Genomic DNA, 18,664 nt, shown 5'->3' with positions numbered 1-18,664 from the left:
TGACAAGCCTTAGACTATTGTAGTAAAATTTTCATAAATATCATCCAAAACACAGCTGCATCCTGTTGACATGATGAAATTTACCATGTCGGCAACATTTTTGGACAATTACGAACACAATTACTGAGGTGTGACATATGGATTTATAAGAAATGTATTTCCTACACATGATGGATAAATTTCTGCAAATCAACCTACTTGAAGCTAAAACCTGTGCCTCAACTGACAGGACAAGTGAGGCGGGACTGCTCCAGATTTCATCTTTCAAGATGTTTCCTACACACTAGTATAAATCCACACAGTTCAAGTGAGGGCTTCACAAACATTGTCATAGCTTTGTGGGCTTCAACCCGTAAACGTGTGCATGAGGTGTTTATTCATTGTAAGGTGAGATCAGATTAAATTTTTAGGGTGTTTATTTTAACAGTGGGAACAGATGGAAATCTGTATTTTTTAAGTGCTCACCTGGGGGCGGGGGTAGAGGTAGAGCGGGTTGGCCGTTAATCGGAAGGTTGGCGGTTCAATCCCTGGCTCCCCCTAGTTGCGTGTCGAAGTGTCTTTGGGCAAGATACTGAACCCCGAATTGCCCCTGGCGGCTATTCCGCCAGTGTATGAGTGAGTGTGAATGTTAGTTTCTGTTTGAGCACTTAGGCTCAGTGTATGAATGTGTGTGACTGGTGAATGCAGATGTAGTGTAAAAGCGCTTTGAGTGGTCGAAAAGACTAGAAAGGCGCTATACAAGTACGGAGCATTTACATTTACCTGTACTCGGCAGAAGTAGTTGGTTGCAGGCAGCAGCCCCTTCATTTCATGGCTGAGCCCTTGTCCACTGTAACAGACCTGCATGCTGCCCTCAGCAGCTCCCCACTCTAGACGAAACTCTGTCACCGGAGCTCCGTTGCAAGGAGGGGCCTATGAGACAAACGCCATTGAGAATTCCCATCAGCACTTAAACTGACGACGAAGTTTACTAATAATGTTCTATGTGGGTTTTTACCTCCCAGCTCACAACAACACAGCTGGGGGATTTGCATGTAGTGGAAGGAGCCTTGCACTGCTCAGGGGCCCCGGGGCCAGTTGTAACTTCACAGCGCTCCGAAAGAGATCCAAACTAACCGTAGAAAAGAACAAAAAATATTTTATACAAGTGAAAAATTTCAGATTAGGCTTTTACAAATATTTTCAATGAGAGAGGGTTGAAAGCATGTAGAGAAAAACACAATCCCTTCTCCCGTTATTGACTGATCAGTTTTGACAGTCTTTCTCACCCCAGCCTTGTTCGCTGCCTTGAGCCGGAAACTGTAGGTTTTGCCAGGCATTAAGCCTCCCACAGAGCAGTCCAGCTCTGGACCCTGGTAAACCTCCCAGCTCTCCTCAGACTGCGGCCCACTCACTTCTACACTGTAGCAGGACACTGGGCTGCCTCCATCTACCTGAGGGGGACCTAGGAAATACATGCAACTAGTGTTTATAAATCAATATACTTTAAAAAAGGTTTTCAACAGAAAAATAATACAGTTTATACACAAAGATAAAACTACAAACAACAAAATAACACAACCTGCAAAATCAAAGCTCACTGCTCTGAGGTAGTTCACTAGACAAATAAATACATCAACAGAAGCTAGAATACATCCCACACAGATCTGAGTTGGAGAGGAATGACTCACCCCAGCGCAGTTGCACCTCCCTGGCTTTGGGCTTGCCCACCAGCCGAGGGGGCTGGCAGGGCCCTGGGGGCACTGCGGGAGTCTGGACCTGCAGGGTCTCCGACAGCTTGCAAGGGAAGACAACACACCATTTATGACCCAGAAAACAAAAACTAATTGACAATCTCACCCCCCTTCTCTGTTTCACACAACACAAACACACTGGATACAGTCATTTTCACCAGCTTATCAGATTGATTAAGGCTACAACAGAGCAAAAAAGGAGACAAGTGTGAATGCATCTCTCAAAGGTACAGCAACATACAGAGAAATATGCTGTACTCCTTACAACGCCATGGATTAAGTTAGACGGAGTGAAAAAATAGGTATTTTTCAGACTCTCAACTTCTGTGACAAAAGGCAAACATGTGAGTGTTATGTCACATTGTGCTGCACCAAAAGGCAGGATCTCACCACCATGAGTCATGTTTCTTTACAAGCTCCATCATGAATAAATGCATGCACTAACAGCTGATGAAGAAATTAATGAAGACGGTCTGTGAACTGAACTAATTAAGAAAAACATCCTCTGACACATGCAGGGAGGGTTAATCGATTAGCGGGCTTTGTCTTGTACTTACACACCAGCAATCATAGTCTAATATCCCAACATAGAACACTGACTGAATGACAATTTTCAATTAAAGCTCACCGTAAATGGAGTGAATATTTAGAATTATTCATGTAAAAATCATCAGGTCAACCATAGGATGTGGTGAGATTCATTGCTGCCTGCTCTAACAATAACAGTATATGTAACAGGTGAGAAATTTTTCAATAATATGAGAGCCAATAGAAAAACAGTGCACAACAATCAGGTTTTATACTGTATAGCTACATTGTTGTGTGGACTGTAGCAGCCAATACAGTGAGAGTCCTTGTTTACATATCGGATGTAATGGAGTGATCCTGCATTGTAATTTTAAGTCCATTTCAAATTAGATAAAATATGTGTAGGTAATAAAATCTGTATTACATGTCACTGTATTCTACTTTTAATAGGAATTTTGGTACTTGCATTTAAAAAAAACAGGTGCAATTTTGTGAACCCTTATACCTGCGATCAACTAAAATTGTAAGTGATCAGCAAAGTCACAAAATTCCTGTGGCAAAGCACAAGGTCGCGTGCGCGACTGTGTGTGCACGTGTGCTGATGCTGAATGACTCACCGGGCTCTGCCCCCCCTCGCTCATGCAGTAAACTCGCATCTGGTAGGAGCAGCCGGGCTTTAAGCCTTCACACACGTGCTCCATAGCTGGCCCTGCGTACACCAGCTCCCATGACAAACCTAAGTACAAACACATTGCAAATACATTTAACATTTTATTATTATTATTTCAGTAAAGTAATTTTTTCAATGTCACATCATTTCCACTTCATCTGAAATTATTTTTTTTATTTTATCTTATATATTTATTATCACCATTTGAAACTTACCACTTAAGCCCTCAGACAGCTCCACAACATATTTTGTGACTTCTGCTCCACCATTATCTTTCGGGGGCTCTAAATGGCAAAACAAACAAACAAGAAAATCACTATCAAACTGCACTAACCAATTTTTTTAACTACATTGCCGCCAATGTCAGCAAGCTTAGTATTCACTATACTATGTCTGGAAATCTACTTGAGAACTGATTCATTCTGGTAAAATGTGTAGTGAAGCAAGTCAACAAACTCTTACACTTAAGGAGTGGCTTAATAATAGAGGAACTTGCTGCATCTGAAATCTCGAAGAGTAAGTAAGAAATGTAAATGTAGATGAGGCATGAATTGTAAATGATTTGTTTTTCACCCCTCAAATTTCTTCAGAAACTCAATTTGGTGTTTTCAAAGCTACAGACATGGGTTTTTTTTCCATTTTGAAAACTGAAAAGTACAGCAGTGAGTGATGTGTTTGTCCAGTGAGGTGTAGGAAGGATTCATGCTGATGTCTGAATAATGGAGAGAACTGTCAGTCATTTACTGTACAGACTGCTTCGAATGTCATCTGTCTCAAGATTCATCTATGGTCAGACAGAGCTCAATGGGAATAAGTGAAATTGCAAACTGGCCCTTCCAGGCTGTCAACTAAATGCAAGACTGAAGGATTTTGATAAGGGAAAGGGCAATTGGTAGGAAAGGCTCACCCCAGGCCATCTTGAAGCTGTTGGGCAGGACTCTTCCTCTGATGACAGGCCTGCAGGGACTGCTGGGTCTGTCTGGGTTCGTAATGAACGCCACCACCTGGCTAGGGTTACTCTTGCCTTCTGAGTTGTATGCCGCCACCTGGAGGAAGTGCGTGAGTACAGGCAGTGAGGAGACATATTATTCTTGTCAGAATATTGGCTTCTGTTTGCATAGTCAGTCAATGAGGACAAGTGTACAAAGGTCATTATGTTTCCTGATAACAAGCACTGACTCAGAGAAGGGTAATAGAGGGATCTAAGAGAGTGAGCATAACACACTCTGCCTGCAACTAAAATGGCCACAGACAAATACCACATTATCAAAAGGCTTCAACTCGTTACATCAACAGATACATTTCAACTAAACAATTTAGACACCACAAGCATTCAAAAAACAAAGCAATAAGCTTTGCTGGCATTTTCATTTCAGTGTTGCACATCTGCAATAATATGAAATTCTCTGTGAGCCTGCTGAGTACAGCTCATCCACATACTATACCAAAACAAACCAGCACAGCAGCCAGCCTCCTCTCACACTGCGCAGCTGGATAATTGGAAATGAGGGAAGGAGTCTTGAAAATGCCTAATGAACATTTCACTTGGGCATAAGGTAGTTTGTTTGGGTAGTACAATACCTTTCTGTCAGTATCATGTTCATCAGGCAGGTCTTATTCTATATTTTTGTTATTGCCAACAATAAAAAATATCAAAAGAAACAATGCATTAGACAGTCAGTACTTTTCCTACCCTGTCTGTAGCACTCAAGCACCCAAACCTATGGGTTCCTACTGAAGACAGACATCCTTAAAGAAGGTTATAAATATATAGTTACATTTTTTAAAGGGTTAAGAAATGTGTTAAAACAGCTAGTCTCTGTAGTTTGTACAATTAATTGTACAAATGTAAATGTATAGTTGTCACAGTCATTGTTGTGTCCTTGCTTGGTTTATTTTGTGTACTCAGCTTCAGCATCTGTTTCTAGCTTGCAGTTTATGCTGAAAAATGGCGACACCAAGGAACAAGCTTCCTTTGGTTTGTTTTATTTGTTTGAGACAGCGAGCGAGACAAACAGCGGTGGATGAGCGACCTAGACAGTGAATGACGAGAGGGAGCCTTGGCAGCGAGGGAGCCCTGGTTGCAATAAAGATGGTGAATCAGAGAAATCTTATTTTCTGATTGTTTCACAGCGGTTAAAGTCTACAGCACAAGCAAACAAGCCCACACACCACAGAACAGTCCTGCAGCTAATCGCAGCAATGCCTGATTTGGTCTGAATTCAGCCTAATTCATATGCAGATGCAACACAGGCCTTCAATTCACTGTAGATAATTTATCAATGCCTTAACTTAACACATAATCTGCCACAATGACTATTTTCAATGTGGCATATTCACATCTAGTTCATCCCTTGACCAGCTCTCTTTTTATTCTATCCAAAGCTACGAGAACTTTTCAAACATCATCTATGATACAGTGACCCAGAGGAAACGCTGCTGTTGAATGCATCTAATACTCATGACTGTCTACAACGAGGACATTCAACTTTGAGATTTTACACACATATCTTTGTTTGGCAGGAAAGTGTGTTAGATACTTGTTTAGCTCATGTTTATTTACATGTCCCCGCTGGTTCTGACGCACCGAATGTAACTACAGACAAGCAGCTCGCAGATATACTTAGAATACATTAACCACTGTAGTTTAATCGCTCATTAATGTTGGCGCTCTTCCACTGATAAACATGGCATTGGCTAGCTTTTGTGGCTAATCTAATTTTGCAAGGGCAGCAATAGCTGCTGTAAGCAATGTTAGAGAATATTTAGAAGTGATTAACAAGGGAGAAAGAGCCACACCGTTTCAGAAATAAATCTACTATCAAGTCTGTCAGCAGTGTAGCCTCCAACACCCAACTACTGTAACAATAAACATACTGCTGTAACCTGGGAGGAAACTGGGAGAGACCAAAGAAGACCGGGAGGGTTAGCAAGTATGATCATGAATGTTTTCAGGTGAGGAGAAGTTATGAGGGCTATTTTTTATTCTTATTTATGTTGTGTATTTCACATGACAAATGACTAACTCACTGTAATCACATACTCTCCTCCTTTGTTTGTTCTGCATACTCTGGTAGACTCCAGTTTTGTGGTGCCACGGTGTTGTTAACAGCGAAGTTGCAGAGGGCCCTCTGGTGGGCAAACTATGCAACACCGATGACATGAGCGAAGGATCTGTCTCTCCGTTTCTTTTTTAATATTCATAAATCGGCTGTGTAAACACTGATACCGATTTATCTGCACTTAGCTCATATCGGCTGATAATATCTGCACAGCGATAAGTCACTCGGACTTTAATACAAGTACAGTTGATTTATCATTCAATGTCAAACAGGATGAGAGAGTGGAGAAACGAGGGAAAGAGTGAGAGACAAAAGGAAATGCAGTGACATGGAGTGAAAAAGTCTGTCAATAAAGTCAGTCCCATTACTGCTAGCCAAAAAGGCACCGTGGCTCAAACACTGCTTGACTAGCTTCTCACTGGGGCCCCCCACATGAGATGAGCAGTGGAGTCCTCCGGTCTGTCAGTTGCCCACTGCCCTGCTGGAAGAATCTTGGATGAGTCACAGGGCCACTGTGGGCCTAGGCACCCTCCCTGTTTTAAGTCAGTCCCCACCACACATTCACACTCCGCTGCTGCCAAAATTAAACTTGTGGATCATCAGCTTTGACTGCAAACATCACAGGGCTCCCTTACCCTAAACTTATACTTGGTACTCCTGTGGAGATTCCTGACGGTGCAGGAGAGCTCGTCACCATCGTAGCTTGGCTGGAAGCCATATCCCTGGGACAAGGACAAATGACAAAGGGAGAAAGAAACAACCAGGTGAGCAATGACTTACAAGACAACCATTGTAGCGCAGAAAACAAAGTGGTCTGCAGGAGACAAAACAGCTACAGGGGATAGGGGAACTTTTTTGTGTCTTCCCTGGCAGGCACTATGTCTGCACGTAGCTGTTCAAGGTGATACCGGCAGAGGTGACAGTAGCTATGAATTTTAAGTTATTTTACAGCAAAAGTGTTAATATTATTGATTTGAATTGTGAAAACTGTAACTGTACTTTGTTTATGGTGTACATATTTCATGCTGTCTGAATATTATGTCAAAGAGATGCACTTGGCAATACTGCCCTCAAATAAGTAATGACTCTAAGTAATGGCAACTGCACCTTACATAGAAGGGAAACAATATGTATAACATTTTAGTAATTTAGCCTTTAGTTGCAGATATTGCTGAGTCATTTATTAACAACCAGTTGATTTCTTTATTCCAAAAGAGACTGTGAGAGACATACCGAGCCTTCCTCCTCCATCTCCAAAATATAGTAGATGTCATCCTCCTTTGGAGAGCTAGCGGGCCTCTGCCACTTCACACACAGCCAGGTCACCCCCGTCATCTCCAGCTCTGGAGGGAAGGGTGGCAATGGCACACTGCATGAGGTGAACAGGTCCACCACTTCACTGAACTCGCTGGGGAGGGCAGAGAGAGACAGAGGATGGGAGAGAATGGGAGAAGGAGACAGGAGAGACAGAGTGAGGGACACACATGCGCACAGAGATGGAGACAGTGAATGGAAGAAACAGTAACATAAAAATGGACAACAGGGAGGGTGCCATCCAGGAATTAATCTAGCTCGTCATGGTGCCTACCTTACACCCATGTCATTTTTGGCTGCAAGGCGGAAGGAGTATCTTGAAGCTGGTGAAAGCTTGGTCACTCTGTACTGCTTGTGAGGTCCATAGTAGCACTGTTCATAAATTCCAGTGCCCTTCCCCTTCAGAGAACAAAGTCTTTAGTTTTAAGAACAAGTAACTCAAATCTCAGTTTCACATAAAACACGGGAGGGCAGTGCAGTGTTCAACATTTTGTGACTAATAAAAAAATTACCTCATCCCATTGAAGAATAAAGTTTTGGATTTTGGAACCGTTGTCACATGGAGCCTGTAGATAAGCCATACATAGTTTGGTTATTATAGTCAGATACATATATAAAATACAGTAATAGATACACCAATGCCCACTTGTTGACTTTTTATGCATACAAAGTGAAAACGATAATACAGTATTTACAGTAAGCTCCACTATCCTTCATTCAAAATCTAGTGCTAAACATTTCCTATAATTGCCATTAATTACAAAGAATACTAATAACAAATAAGGTGCATCCAGGTGTACACACTTTTCTATAGTTTAAGTAATTCAGTGAAGTTTTCACTACTAGCAACTGAGCAACTTTAATGAAGCCACTTTAATGAAGCCATAGAATATACCAAGGTAACATACTGGAGGCAATCTCAGCAACAAGGAGAGTTTGGGGATTTTAACGGAATGACCTTTTAGTCGTTTACCAATTTCTCCTACTGTGAGGCTACTTAAGATGAAAAATATATATGTGGCAGGTATCACACACAAAACTTGTGTTAAATGTGCTATGGCTACTACTTCAACAAAATTCATTATAACTCAGTTATTATTACTATATGCAAATAAGACAATTTTCTAAATTTTTGGTTAATATATGTTTCACATTTTTTATAAATCTGTGCTTTCTTTCACATAGATGCTTTTATTACTTGTCCTCCACCCTTAAATCCCAACTCCATCAATCGTCCAACTGTTTTTACCTTCCACTGGAGTACAAGCGTGTTCTTGGTCCCGCTGGCCTTCCTGGGAGGATTTGGAGGATCCGGCTCAGAGCTTAGAGTGGTGAAGCTCACAGCCTCCGACGGACTTCCGTGTAAACAGTTGCAAATGGCCAGGACCCTGAGGAAAGAAGAACAAATTGGTTACAAAATGTCTGTCTGTGCATTAACACAGTAGTTAAAACAAAAGCAGGTTGAGGGTTATACCAACCTGACATGATAGTCAGTTGCTGGTCGAAGGTCTTCTAAAGTAGCACTTAGTTCTTCACCACTGCAAAGAAAAACAAACAAACAAAAAACATTCTTTAGTGCGGTTTAAAATAACTGTCTATAAAGCCTTATAGCATCTTGCTGCTAGTGCTTACCAGTACATGCTCTTGTACTTCCCATCTTTGCCGCTAAATGAGATTGAGACCTCATAACTGAGGGGCTCCAGGGGGCTGCAATCATCCTCCACACCGCTTTTCTCACTCTCTGGCCTGGTGGGTGCACTCCAGGTCACTAGTGCTCCTCTGGCCTGTATGTCTGACACCTATCGCGTGAAAGTGTCAAGGGTCAGTATCAAGTCCATACAACACCATCAAACCAAGAAATGGTCAATCTTGTAGTGCTCTAAACACAGCACCCGCCAAATCTCACATACAGTCACTGTTCCAAGTCCAATGAGGGTCACATCCAGAAAGAAGTCCTGTACCATCTTTTCAAGTAATTTATCATAAGGAAATATCTGATTCTTCCATTTCCACAACCAACACCAAAATCACATTGCTTTGTAGAGGAAAGGACAGAGGGATCAAAATATCCAAGCTGATGCCATTTTGGGGATGGATTTTCATCACTTGGCAGGGATGTGCTATGCAACCCTAAGATTTTTCATGCTGTTTTGAGGAGGTTTAAAAATAGCCTGAGCTACACTGCAGGTACTACACTACCAAGTGCATATGTGGAAGAACTCAATCAGGTCAACTCTACACTTCTTCCTTCCCTCTGTCCTTGGGGGCCAACCTTACTCCTTTCCTCCCCACAGTTAGCAAAGATGGAAAAAAAAAAGAACACACTTTCCATTGATGCTGAACCTTCTCTGTATTAGACATCTTCCCATAACTTTATCCATCATCTCTCCATTAGACTTCTTTTGCTGTTTTTACCAGGAGTTCAGACCTTAGAGACATCTTATATGGAGGTCAAAAAAATTCTGTTTCTAGTTCTACTGATTCCCTTCCAGCTGCTGTTAGAACAGCTCTTTATGTATCCATATTGCTGCTGATCAGCCCAGTACCATTAAACCAGGATCTTTCAAAGGTTATTGCAAAGAATAAAATAATGTTTGGCATATATCTATATTTATATCTGATTATTTCCTAAATTCTAATATGTAATTATATATTATAAGCCACCACCCAGCATAGGACCATGAGGATGTGAGAGTTTGGCTGTTTAATTAAAAACCTCAAACCTTTTAGTAACTGCTAGCAGTTGTTTGGTGGCACATTTGGGAATACAAATTCCCACATTGATGCTAGTCAGCAGGACTCCTTTCACAAGATATCAGCAAGAATTCACCACAGATGTTAATAGAATGTTTAATGACGCAACACATTTGCATCATTATGAGTTTTCATGAACACAGCGCTAATAGTCACATAAAATCATAAAAAACCTGTATAAATTAGAAAAAGAAAAAGATGTAATAAGATGGCAGAGGTGAATACTAACCACTGGTTTACTGATGGCACTCAATAGTGCTTGCAGGGCTTGAGCTTCCTCATCCAGCTCTGAGGAGAGAAATAATTAAGGCATGTGACAAATACCGTTTTAGTTTTAATATAAATAGGTAATTCCGACTTACTCTCTGACTGCAATTTTTTCTGCTGTATTTGAGCGCACTGTAATATATATTTAACTATTGTAACATTTCTGAACATCATGTATGTGTGCTTCTTGACAATGTAGTAATGGGTGTAACTTGGCACGATCTACCCAATATATTATCTGGTGGTATAACTACCTTTTGCATGCTGAACTATTGCTGGGAATATTTCAATGCATAGTGGCTGAAAATAAGAGGCAGTTGTTCAAATTCAAAGATGTGAATTTGATTTTTAAATTCACCATTAGGCTACAGATTAACATTCAGAATAAGGAGGTTTTCTGAAGGTTTTATTGTGGAAAAAGTAATGGTAAGAATTTTGTTAGGAAAGTTGCGTCAACAGACAATACACTGCGGCAAGAAGAAATTATGACATTTCCAAGTTCACAAACTAGTTTGCTAATTAGAAACATTTGTGTGCTTGTATGCCAACTTCTAACAGAATGCAACAACTCCATCCCCGTTCTCTCTACAATTTTATTTTTTTAAGTTAAAAAATAAATGATAATACTCATTTAGCTACTCTTTCAGCATGCCTTAAGGACATAAACACCTGAGTGACTTACAATTTTCTGTTGTCCTCTGATCTACTTTAGAGGTGTGGACATTTCTCGATTCTAAGACGCATCGCAATGTGGATGCGGAAGATTCCGCATTGATGCAGTGACTGAATGTAATCGTGAGATTGCAGCCTACGCAAAATTATAACCTACTAACGGAGATTGTTGATTTTCCGACGTAACATTGCAAAAAAAGATTAGAAAAAGAAAATTAGTCCATGCTCCCAAAAAGCAGGGTTACTTGTGGTTCCTAGAGTTCCAAAAATTAGAATGGGAGCCAGAGCCTTCAAGCTATCAAGCTCCTCTCCGGTGGAATCAGGTTCCAGTTTGGGTTTGGGAGGCAAGGCCTTGATTTTTGATAAAGCTTGTAGTTAGGACTGGCTGAACCATCCCTTAGTTACGCTGCTACAGGCCTTGACTGCTGGTGACTTCCTATGATGTACCGAGTTCCTCTCCTTCTCCATCTGTATAGATTCTTATCCCCTTAAAGAATGTTACTAACTCGAACATCTTCTCTCTCCCATAGATTTGTGCCGTCTCGTCTCTTCTTCCGTCACCTTCTGCAGGTGTTTCTGTAGGCTTGAAGGATGTCAAGGTATTAGGAAATCCCAAAGGTATGATGTTAAATACCGTCAAAAACAGCCGTTTCTGGTGGATCAATTACATTGGGTCTTAGATTGTTTATTTTCTGTGAGCTTGGTTCGGATTTGAGTGGGTATGTTTGCTCGTAACTCGTAACATTAGTGGCACTTCACATTGCCGCTTTTAATAATCGTCACCATCTCCCTGTGGGACGAATGAACATCTCTGACTCGCTTATTTCTTTGACTGTCTCTCAATCTCATCTCCCCTGTGTCACACAGGCTGTGTGTGCATCTCACTGACTGAGTCGAGTCGCAATGCACAGATTTGACTGGCTGAGTAGCGTCATTTGACATGATTCTGAGCCGCTAAACTGGTGCTGTAAAGAAAGAAGAAAGAAATGCTGCGCTGGTTAAAACAGAAAACCCTGGAATTCTACAATGACTTCTAACACCAGCATCTCAACTTTATGGGATTTTTTGTTTTGTTGTTTTTACACAAATACGGTCATATACCGTATACCATGGTGAAATGTCAGGAAGGTATGAAAAAAAATAGATACCACCCAAGCCTACTCCGAAGCTGTAGAGTCTGGATCTATGATTGCAAGCCAACTACACTGCCCCCATGTTCCTGCTCAAAACCGGCTGCTACAATTATTATTTGTCTTCTTCTTGTTGTTATTGTTATCATTATTAGTACTATTTTTTTAATTAATATTAATATTATTACCACTGTCATTACCATTACTTCACATCTCTATGTGGAACTGTGCTACTGAATGATCTACTTCCTCCTGCTCACGTTCTCAATGGAGTTTGTCACTAATTGCTTGCTCATGGTGGGAATTGTTTGGTTTTTGTAAATAATTTTATAAAAGGTACGGTCTAGACCTGCTTCATATTAAAAGTGCCTTGAGATAACTTCTGTTATGATTTGGTGCTATATAAATAAAATTTAATTTAATGCCATTACATTTTAGTTGTAGACTGCTCATATTTCAGAATCAGAAGAATCAGAAGGAGCTTTATTGCCAAGTAGTGTTTTACACATACGAGGAATTTGCTGTGGTGATAAGGTGCTACACATAGTGTTCCTAGATTTCAGCAATCTTCTTTAAGTCATAAGGTGAAATAATTTTTTCTTTCATTTTAAAAACTGACAGTAATTCCTTATTATTCACTGGTATTGCCAAGTAGCAGTGTTAAACTCCATGATTAATGAGCAGCCAGAGTTCATGTAATCAAGAATAATGTTGGCCGTGTTGCTGATCCCTCACTGCCACCAGCTGCTGCAGCTAATGATGCACAATTCTCAGCGCCTAAACATAACAAACACCTAACATCTAGAAAATGCTATGTGTCAGCCCAATTGTAAACATCGACAAACCTCTACCCTTTAACCTCCTTACCTCCTGATTCTCCATTTTTCCCTCTGCTTGTCTGCATTTCAGAGCTGACCACTGCGTGGCTGAGCTGCCCCTGATCCACTTCCAGCCCTTTCCCACCGACGCCATTGTGAATGTCCACTGTCGGGGGGCTGCTGCAAGTCTTCTGTGGAGAAGGGGGAGGGCTGTCCTTCACCTGCCCTCCTCCTCCTCCGCCTCCCTGACGCTCCTTCAGTTTCTTTTGCAGCCGCTCGTAGGTTTTGCTAGTTCTGTCGTCTCTGTGAACAAACGGGGGGCGTCCATGTTGGGAGTGAGAATCTGTAGAGACTAAAGGAACAAAAAGGCAACACTTGTTAGTTTGTACAGATGGCAGCACGCATGAAAGCACGCACGTTTATCTAGTGTGATTACTGAATGATTGGAGTTAGTTTTGCCATTAATTTAGTTTTGATTCTTCATATCCATGCAGATTGCAAAATAGATCTATTTGCGTGGAGCTCTTCTGATTGCTCTCCCTGATATATTGTTTCTTCTAAGAAGCCTACTCATATTTTGCTTAGGCCTAAATTAATGGCCATACCTAGGCGTTTGTGAGGCGTCGATCAGTGGAATAACTCCATTAAATGGAGCTGTGGAATTTCCTCACCGGTGACGGGAGAGGGATTTTAGATTTGAGCGGGAACAAACTTGCTCTGCTTTGTTGGGCTTTTTTAACAGCAGCCTTTCTCCTGCTGATCGCGGTGGATTACACAGGAAATGAAAAGACACCGGTGGTTCATTCTCAGGTATGGACATACTTCCACATTTCATCTGAAGGAACCTCCTTGGACATAAATCTTACTGTGAAACTGTACCACTAATCCCTAGTGACTACTGACTCTGTTCCATCAGATTATAAGGACTGCTTTGTTACCCTAAATCACATTTTAGTTACTAATGCCTATAATGACTCTCGATGTACGCAAAAAAGGCAGTGCCTTGTTCTTATTTTACTGTTAATCTCAGGAAATATAAATCCTAATCCTGGACCCAACATTAACATTCTTAGTACTCCTGAAAATTTTAAATCCAGGAAGGGTCTCGGTTTTATTCACTTAAATGTTTGTAGTTTATTACCAAAAATGGTCTTGGTCAGGACATGGGCTATTCAAACAGATGCAGATGTCCTAGTAATTTCTGAAACCTGGCTTAAACAAATCTACCTTAGATAAGGACATTGTGATTAATGGCTATAGAGTTCTGTTGTGATCTTCTAAAGAAGGGGGTGGTGTTGCAATTTATGTTCAGACTAAATTTAACACCAGGATCTTATTTTCTAAATCTACTGTTAAACAGTTTGAGATCTTAGCATTAAACCTTGAAATAGCCAAAGGTCAGCATTTTATTGTTATTGGCTGTTACAGACCCGTTTCTGCTGTTGCTGATGCCTTACCAAATATGATGGAATTTGTCTGCAGTGACATTGTTTTGGTTGGAGATTTGAATTGGGACTGGTTATCCTCTGTGTCAGATGATTTTAAAAATCACTGTAATGGTTTAAATCTTACACAGATAATAAATAGTCCCACTAGACCTAATACCAAAAATCCTAACAAATTTACTCTTATTGACCTGTTTTTGACGGACAAACTTCATAAATATTCAAATGTAGGTATGTTTGCTAACGATTTAAGTGATCACTGTGTCACTGCAGCAGTAAGAAATACAAAACTCCCTAAAACTAAACCTAGAAAAATCTTTAAACAAAATTTGAAGCACTTCTGTGAGCAAGCATTTTTGCATGATTTGTCTTACTTTGACTGGGATAGAATTGCACTTATTGACAATGTGGAGCTAGCTTGGAAATATTTTTATGATGGTTTTATTAGGATTGTTGACAAGCATGCTCCCTTCCAGAGGTTAAGAGTAAAGGGACACAATAAAGCATCTGGGACAGATTCAGACTGGCTCAGTTTTAGACAGCTGCGCAATCGCTGCACCTTTTTTATTAAAAAGGCAAAATCAGATTTTTATCTAGCAACTACCACAGAAAGCCTAAACAATCCCCAGAAATTCTGGAAAACATTGGTTGGTGATCAGTTAAAGGACTTTTTGGTTTCCAACCATATTTTGTCTGACTTACAGTCTGGGTTTTGAAGGCAGCACAGTACTACTACTGCTACAATGAAGGTCATTAATAACATTATTGAAGCAACTGAAGCAAGAACACCTGAGTAGCTCTTTTTAGCTGCGTTTCGACCAAAGGAACTATACCCCGGAACTATGAACCTTTGGAGGGCCAGGGTCTAAATGTAGTTCTGGGGTCTTCATTTTACCCCCTAAAAAGTACCAGGTACTTTGGGGGGGTGGGGCTTGCCTTGCAGTGAATTTCTGAATGGGTGAGTAGAGACAGACCTGATTCCTGCAGCTGATCTGCAGCTCTTGTCGCTGGAAATGTTTTAACAACCTCCCAAACTGTCGCAATTTTATTTTTGTGTTGTTTTATCTGTGCTGGAGTTCTTTTAAGAACTTGACGGTTTTATCCAGTTTGTTATCCACATGTCTCGCGGATGTCCGCCTGAGATTGTATGTCAGTATTTACAGCTGGGAAACAGCAGCCAGCGTTCAGCAGTGTGTTTACAGCGAACAGCTGTAGGAGTTACGCTAAATACTGGGTCAGAAGTTGTTGTTTTGCGTTTTCATCAGTCAGGAAGTCGGTCTCCTCTCCGAAACAAGCGGAACAGCTGATTACAGCAGGTAAAGCTCGTTAAACATCCCCCTCCTCCAACACAGGTGGACACAGACGTGTGCTGCCAGCTGATCTGCAGCTCTTGTTGGCTGGAAATGTTGTAATAACCTTCCAAACTGTTGCGATTTTATTTTTGTGCCGCTTTCTCTGTGCTGTAGTTATTTGAAGAACTTTATGGCTTTATCCAGTTTTTTATTAAATTTTATTTACTATTTATATTAATTACTTGGGTCAAGACATCCCACAGGCTCATTTCCATTTTTATGCTGATGATATTGTTATTTATTGTAAGGCTGCCACTTTACATCAAGCTTTTTCTTATTTACAATCTGCTTTTAACCTTGTTCAGGTACAACTGTATCAGCTTAAGCTAGTTTTGAATGTTGAGAAAACTAAGTCTTTGGACAGTCTTCCAAGTATTTTTACTATACATGGTGAGCAGATCGAACAAGTCCAATTTTACAAATATTTGGTTATATTAATTGATGATCAGCTCTCTTTTAAATCACACATTGATAAACTGGTACAAAAGCTCAAACTAAAAATAGGATTTTATTTTAGAAACAAAGCCTGTTTTTCATGGAAAACCAGGAGGAGATTGGTTGCTGCAACCTTTCTCACTGCACTCGATTACAGTGACCTGCTCTATAGAAATGCGCCTGGCCGATGTTTATCTTTGTTGGAAACTGTCTACCACAGTGCATTGATCTTTGCACTTATACGTCATGCAACATCAGTTCCCATAATTTGCGCTCCGGTAACTTGTATTTGTTATCTGTACCTACAGTCTGTAGGCTCAGTAAGAAGGCCTTTAGTTATGCTGCCCGATCCACCTGGAACACATTGCAGACTGATTGTAGTTGCGAAATCTGATCTCTTTTGGTGAATTTAAACACCGCACGAAAGACTTGGAAGTAGATGCTATAAATTGCTGTCACTGCTTTTAAATAATTAAATCCTTTAAACTATGTATGTATAAATTGTACTTTTAAGTAGTCTAATGTTGTTTGTTTATGTATCATAAGGGTCTTGTTAAACGTTCTTTGGTGTTGTGCGTGTGCTTGGTGTTCGTATTTGTAACTATGCACTGTCAATATGCTATTTTGGCCAGGTCTCTCTAGAAAAAGAGGTTTTAAATCTCAGTGAGATCATCCGGTTAAATATAAAATAAATAATAACAGAAAGGAGTATAAAAAAAGAACTGTCTGGCAGGCAGAGAAGCAGGTCATAAATGACAAAGGGCATACTAACAAACAGGGCGGTAGTGTGGTATATCCCCTAAGATTAAGAAAGTGAGAGACAGGTCTACTCAGGCCTTGATTGTGTAAGTCAAGTGCGCAAATGAAGTGCGCAACCCAGACACTGCTGGCTCCTACTCACCCTGCTCTGAGTAGATATGAGCTGGATGGTATTGGGAGATGTACTGAGAGCTCATGTCGCCCACGCCCCCCGCCATGCCAGTGTACAGGTGGGGTGGAGGGGGCATCATGGCAGGGTGTGGGATGAAGGCAGGCAAGTGGGCATGGGGTGGAGGTGGAGGGTGGTGGAGAGGGGAATGGCCCCCTGGGTGGAACTCTGGTTGCTGAGGTAAAACCAGAACCCGCCGCACTCCATTCTCTTCTATGATCTAAGAGGAAACAAACAACAGCACGGAAAGCAGATATCAACACTGCTCTTTCACAAGTCTGACAAGAGGTCAATGAGAAACAATGCACTGGAAATAGTATAGAAGGAATACCTGTGAAACGTATCCAGGAGGCACATAGATTGGAGGCACTGAACCATTTGGAGACATCATGGGAACCTGAGCAGGACCTGTGAAGCAGGACAGGACAGAGCAAGATCAAACACTTTCCCTCAGGGCAAACAGCTGTTTCATCTGTGGTAAATGTGTTGAGGATGTTTGAGTTTTACAAAAGGCTAAAATTTCAACCCCACTCTGACACACACACAAATGCATAAACAGAGCTATTTTTGAATCTCACATCAACATTTGAAAGTTTTGTTTAAAATCATAACCCCAATGTGGCTCATTATGGTAGTTGCCCGAATTAGAGACATCACGAGAGCAGATACTTCGTTGCCAAGTCGATAACCCAAATTTTGTCCAAAACATGTCGTTACTCGTTTTGCTAGGTATCAAAGATCCAAAGCTTGAACGATAGCGACAAGTGCAGCTGCAGCGACACCTCTGCCTCGACTCGCCAAATAGAAAACAGATGCGTGTGGAAATGGGGTGACACATTCAGCGGATGTTACCTTCAATAGCTCAGCGTCAAAGCCTCGATTTCTCCTAATTAATATTTCTCCTAATTAAGGCGGACGTTTCACAGTTTTGATCACCTGAAAATCATCATTGCTAATCATGCAGTTTGCTGCACTATGAACCAAGTCTGTCAGATGCATCTGTCACTATAGCGGAGTTAGGGACCGTCTTTAATGTCCAAAACAAATCCATTTCAAATTATCAAATACTTTTGGTTTTCCCAACATAAAAAAAAAATCTCAAACCACTGCTAATATAGATAGTGACCACCATTAAACATTTCACACCTGATTGTAAAGAATAATTCCAAAAATTAATTATTTTAATAATTAGATATGTCCAGTGCAAGGTTGTAATTTAAATAGCTTGCTCATTTATGAATATATTGACATCAAATCACCTCTCATCTAACCTGGACATCCTCTCACAACTTTGACAGCTGTAAGCTGTTTTTTGTCATGTTCAAATGTTTTTATTAAAACGAGTGTGTGTTTAACTATGGGATTTATAGCTGTTTTTCTTTTTACCACGGTATCAAATTGGTATCGAGAATTGTGGAATTTTACTGGTATCGGTCTATTCTACTACATTTTTGGTAACGGCCTAGCCGGAAAAATAACTGTTACTTTAGTTTATGTTAAAGCCATCAGTTGCAAATATATCAGGAAAAGAAAAACTGTACAGTACTCGGTATGCT

The 18,664-nt window shown here is 40.7% G+C and overlaps 1 protein-coding gene across 1 annotated transcript in view; it reads right to left on the bottom strand.

The window, feature by feature from the left end:
- Window positions 1–18,664, bottom strand: part of fndc3a (fibronectin type III domain containing 3A) — a 54,196-nt gene that overhangs the window by 8,578 nt on the left and 26,954 nt on the right. The window contains exons 4-21 of the mRNA XM_046073429.1: window positions 17,440–17,516; window positions 17,082–17,328; window positions 12,998–13,300; window positions 10,291–10,349; window positions 8,940–9,106; window positions 8,786–8,845; window positions 8,557–8,695; window positions 7,820–7,873; window positions 7,582–7,706; window positions 7,227–7,401; window positions 6,629–6,715; window positions 3,839–3,977; window positions 3,147–3,215; window positions 2,879–2,997; window positions 1,671–1,776; window positions 1,269–1,444; window positions 998–1,111; window positions 763–912 (exon numbers count right to left, since the gene is read on the bottom strand). Of these exons, the coding sequence (XP_045929385.1) occupies window positions 763–912; window positions 998–1,111; window positions 1,269–1,444; window positions 1,671–1,776; window positions 2,879–2,997; window positions 3,147–3,215; window positions 3,839–3,977; window positions 6,629–6,715; window positions 7,227–7,401; window positions 7,582–7,706; window positions 7,820–7,873; window positions 8,557–8,695; window positions 8,786–8,845; window positions 8,940–9,106; window positions 10,291–10,349; window positions 12,998–13,300; window positions 17,082–17,328; window positions 17,440–17,516 (2,366 nt within the window). The remainder of the gene's footprint in view (window positions 1–762; window positions 913–997; window positions 1,112–1,268; window positions 1,445–1,670; window positions 1,777–2,878; window positions 2,998–3,146; window positions 3,216–3,838; window positions 3,978–6,628; window positions 6,716–7,226; window positions 7,402–7,581; window positions 7,707–7,819; window positions 7,874–8,556; window positions 8,696–8,785; window positions 8,846–8,939; window positions 9,107–10,290; window positions 10,350–12,997; window positions 13,301–17,081; window positions 17,329–17,439; window positions 17,517–18,664) is intronic.

Source organism: Micropterus dolomieu, linkage group LG17 (genome assembly GCF_021292245.1).
Source record: "Micropterus dolomieu isolate WLL.071019.BEF.003 ecotype Adirondacks linkage group LG17, ASM2129224v1, whole genome shotgun sequence".
NCBI lineage: Eukaryota > Metazoa > Chordata > Actinopteri > Centrarchiformes > Centrarchidae > Micropterus > Micropterus dolomieu.
This window is presented reverse-complemented; position numbering and strand designations above follow the sequence as displayed.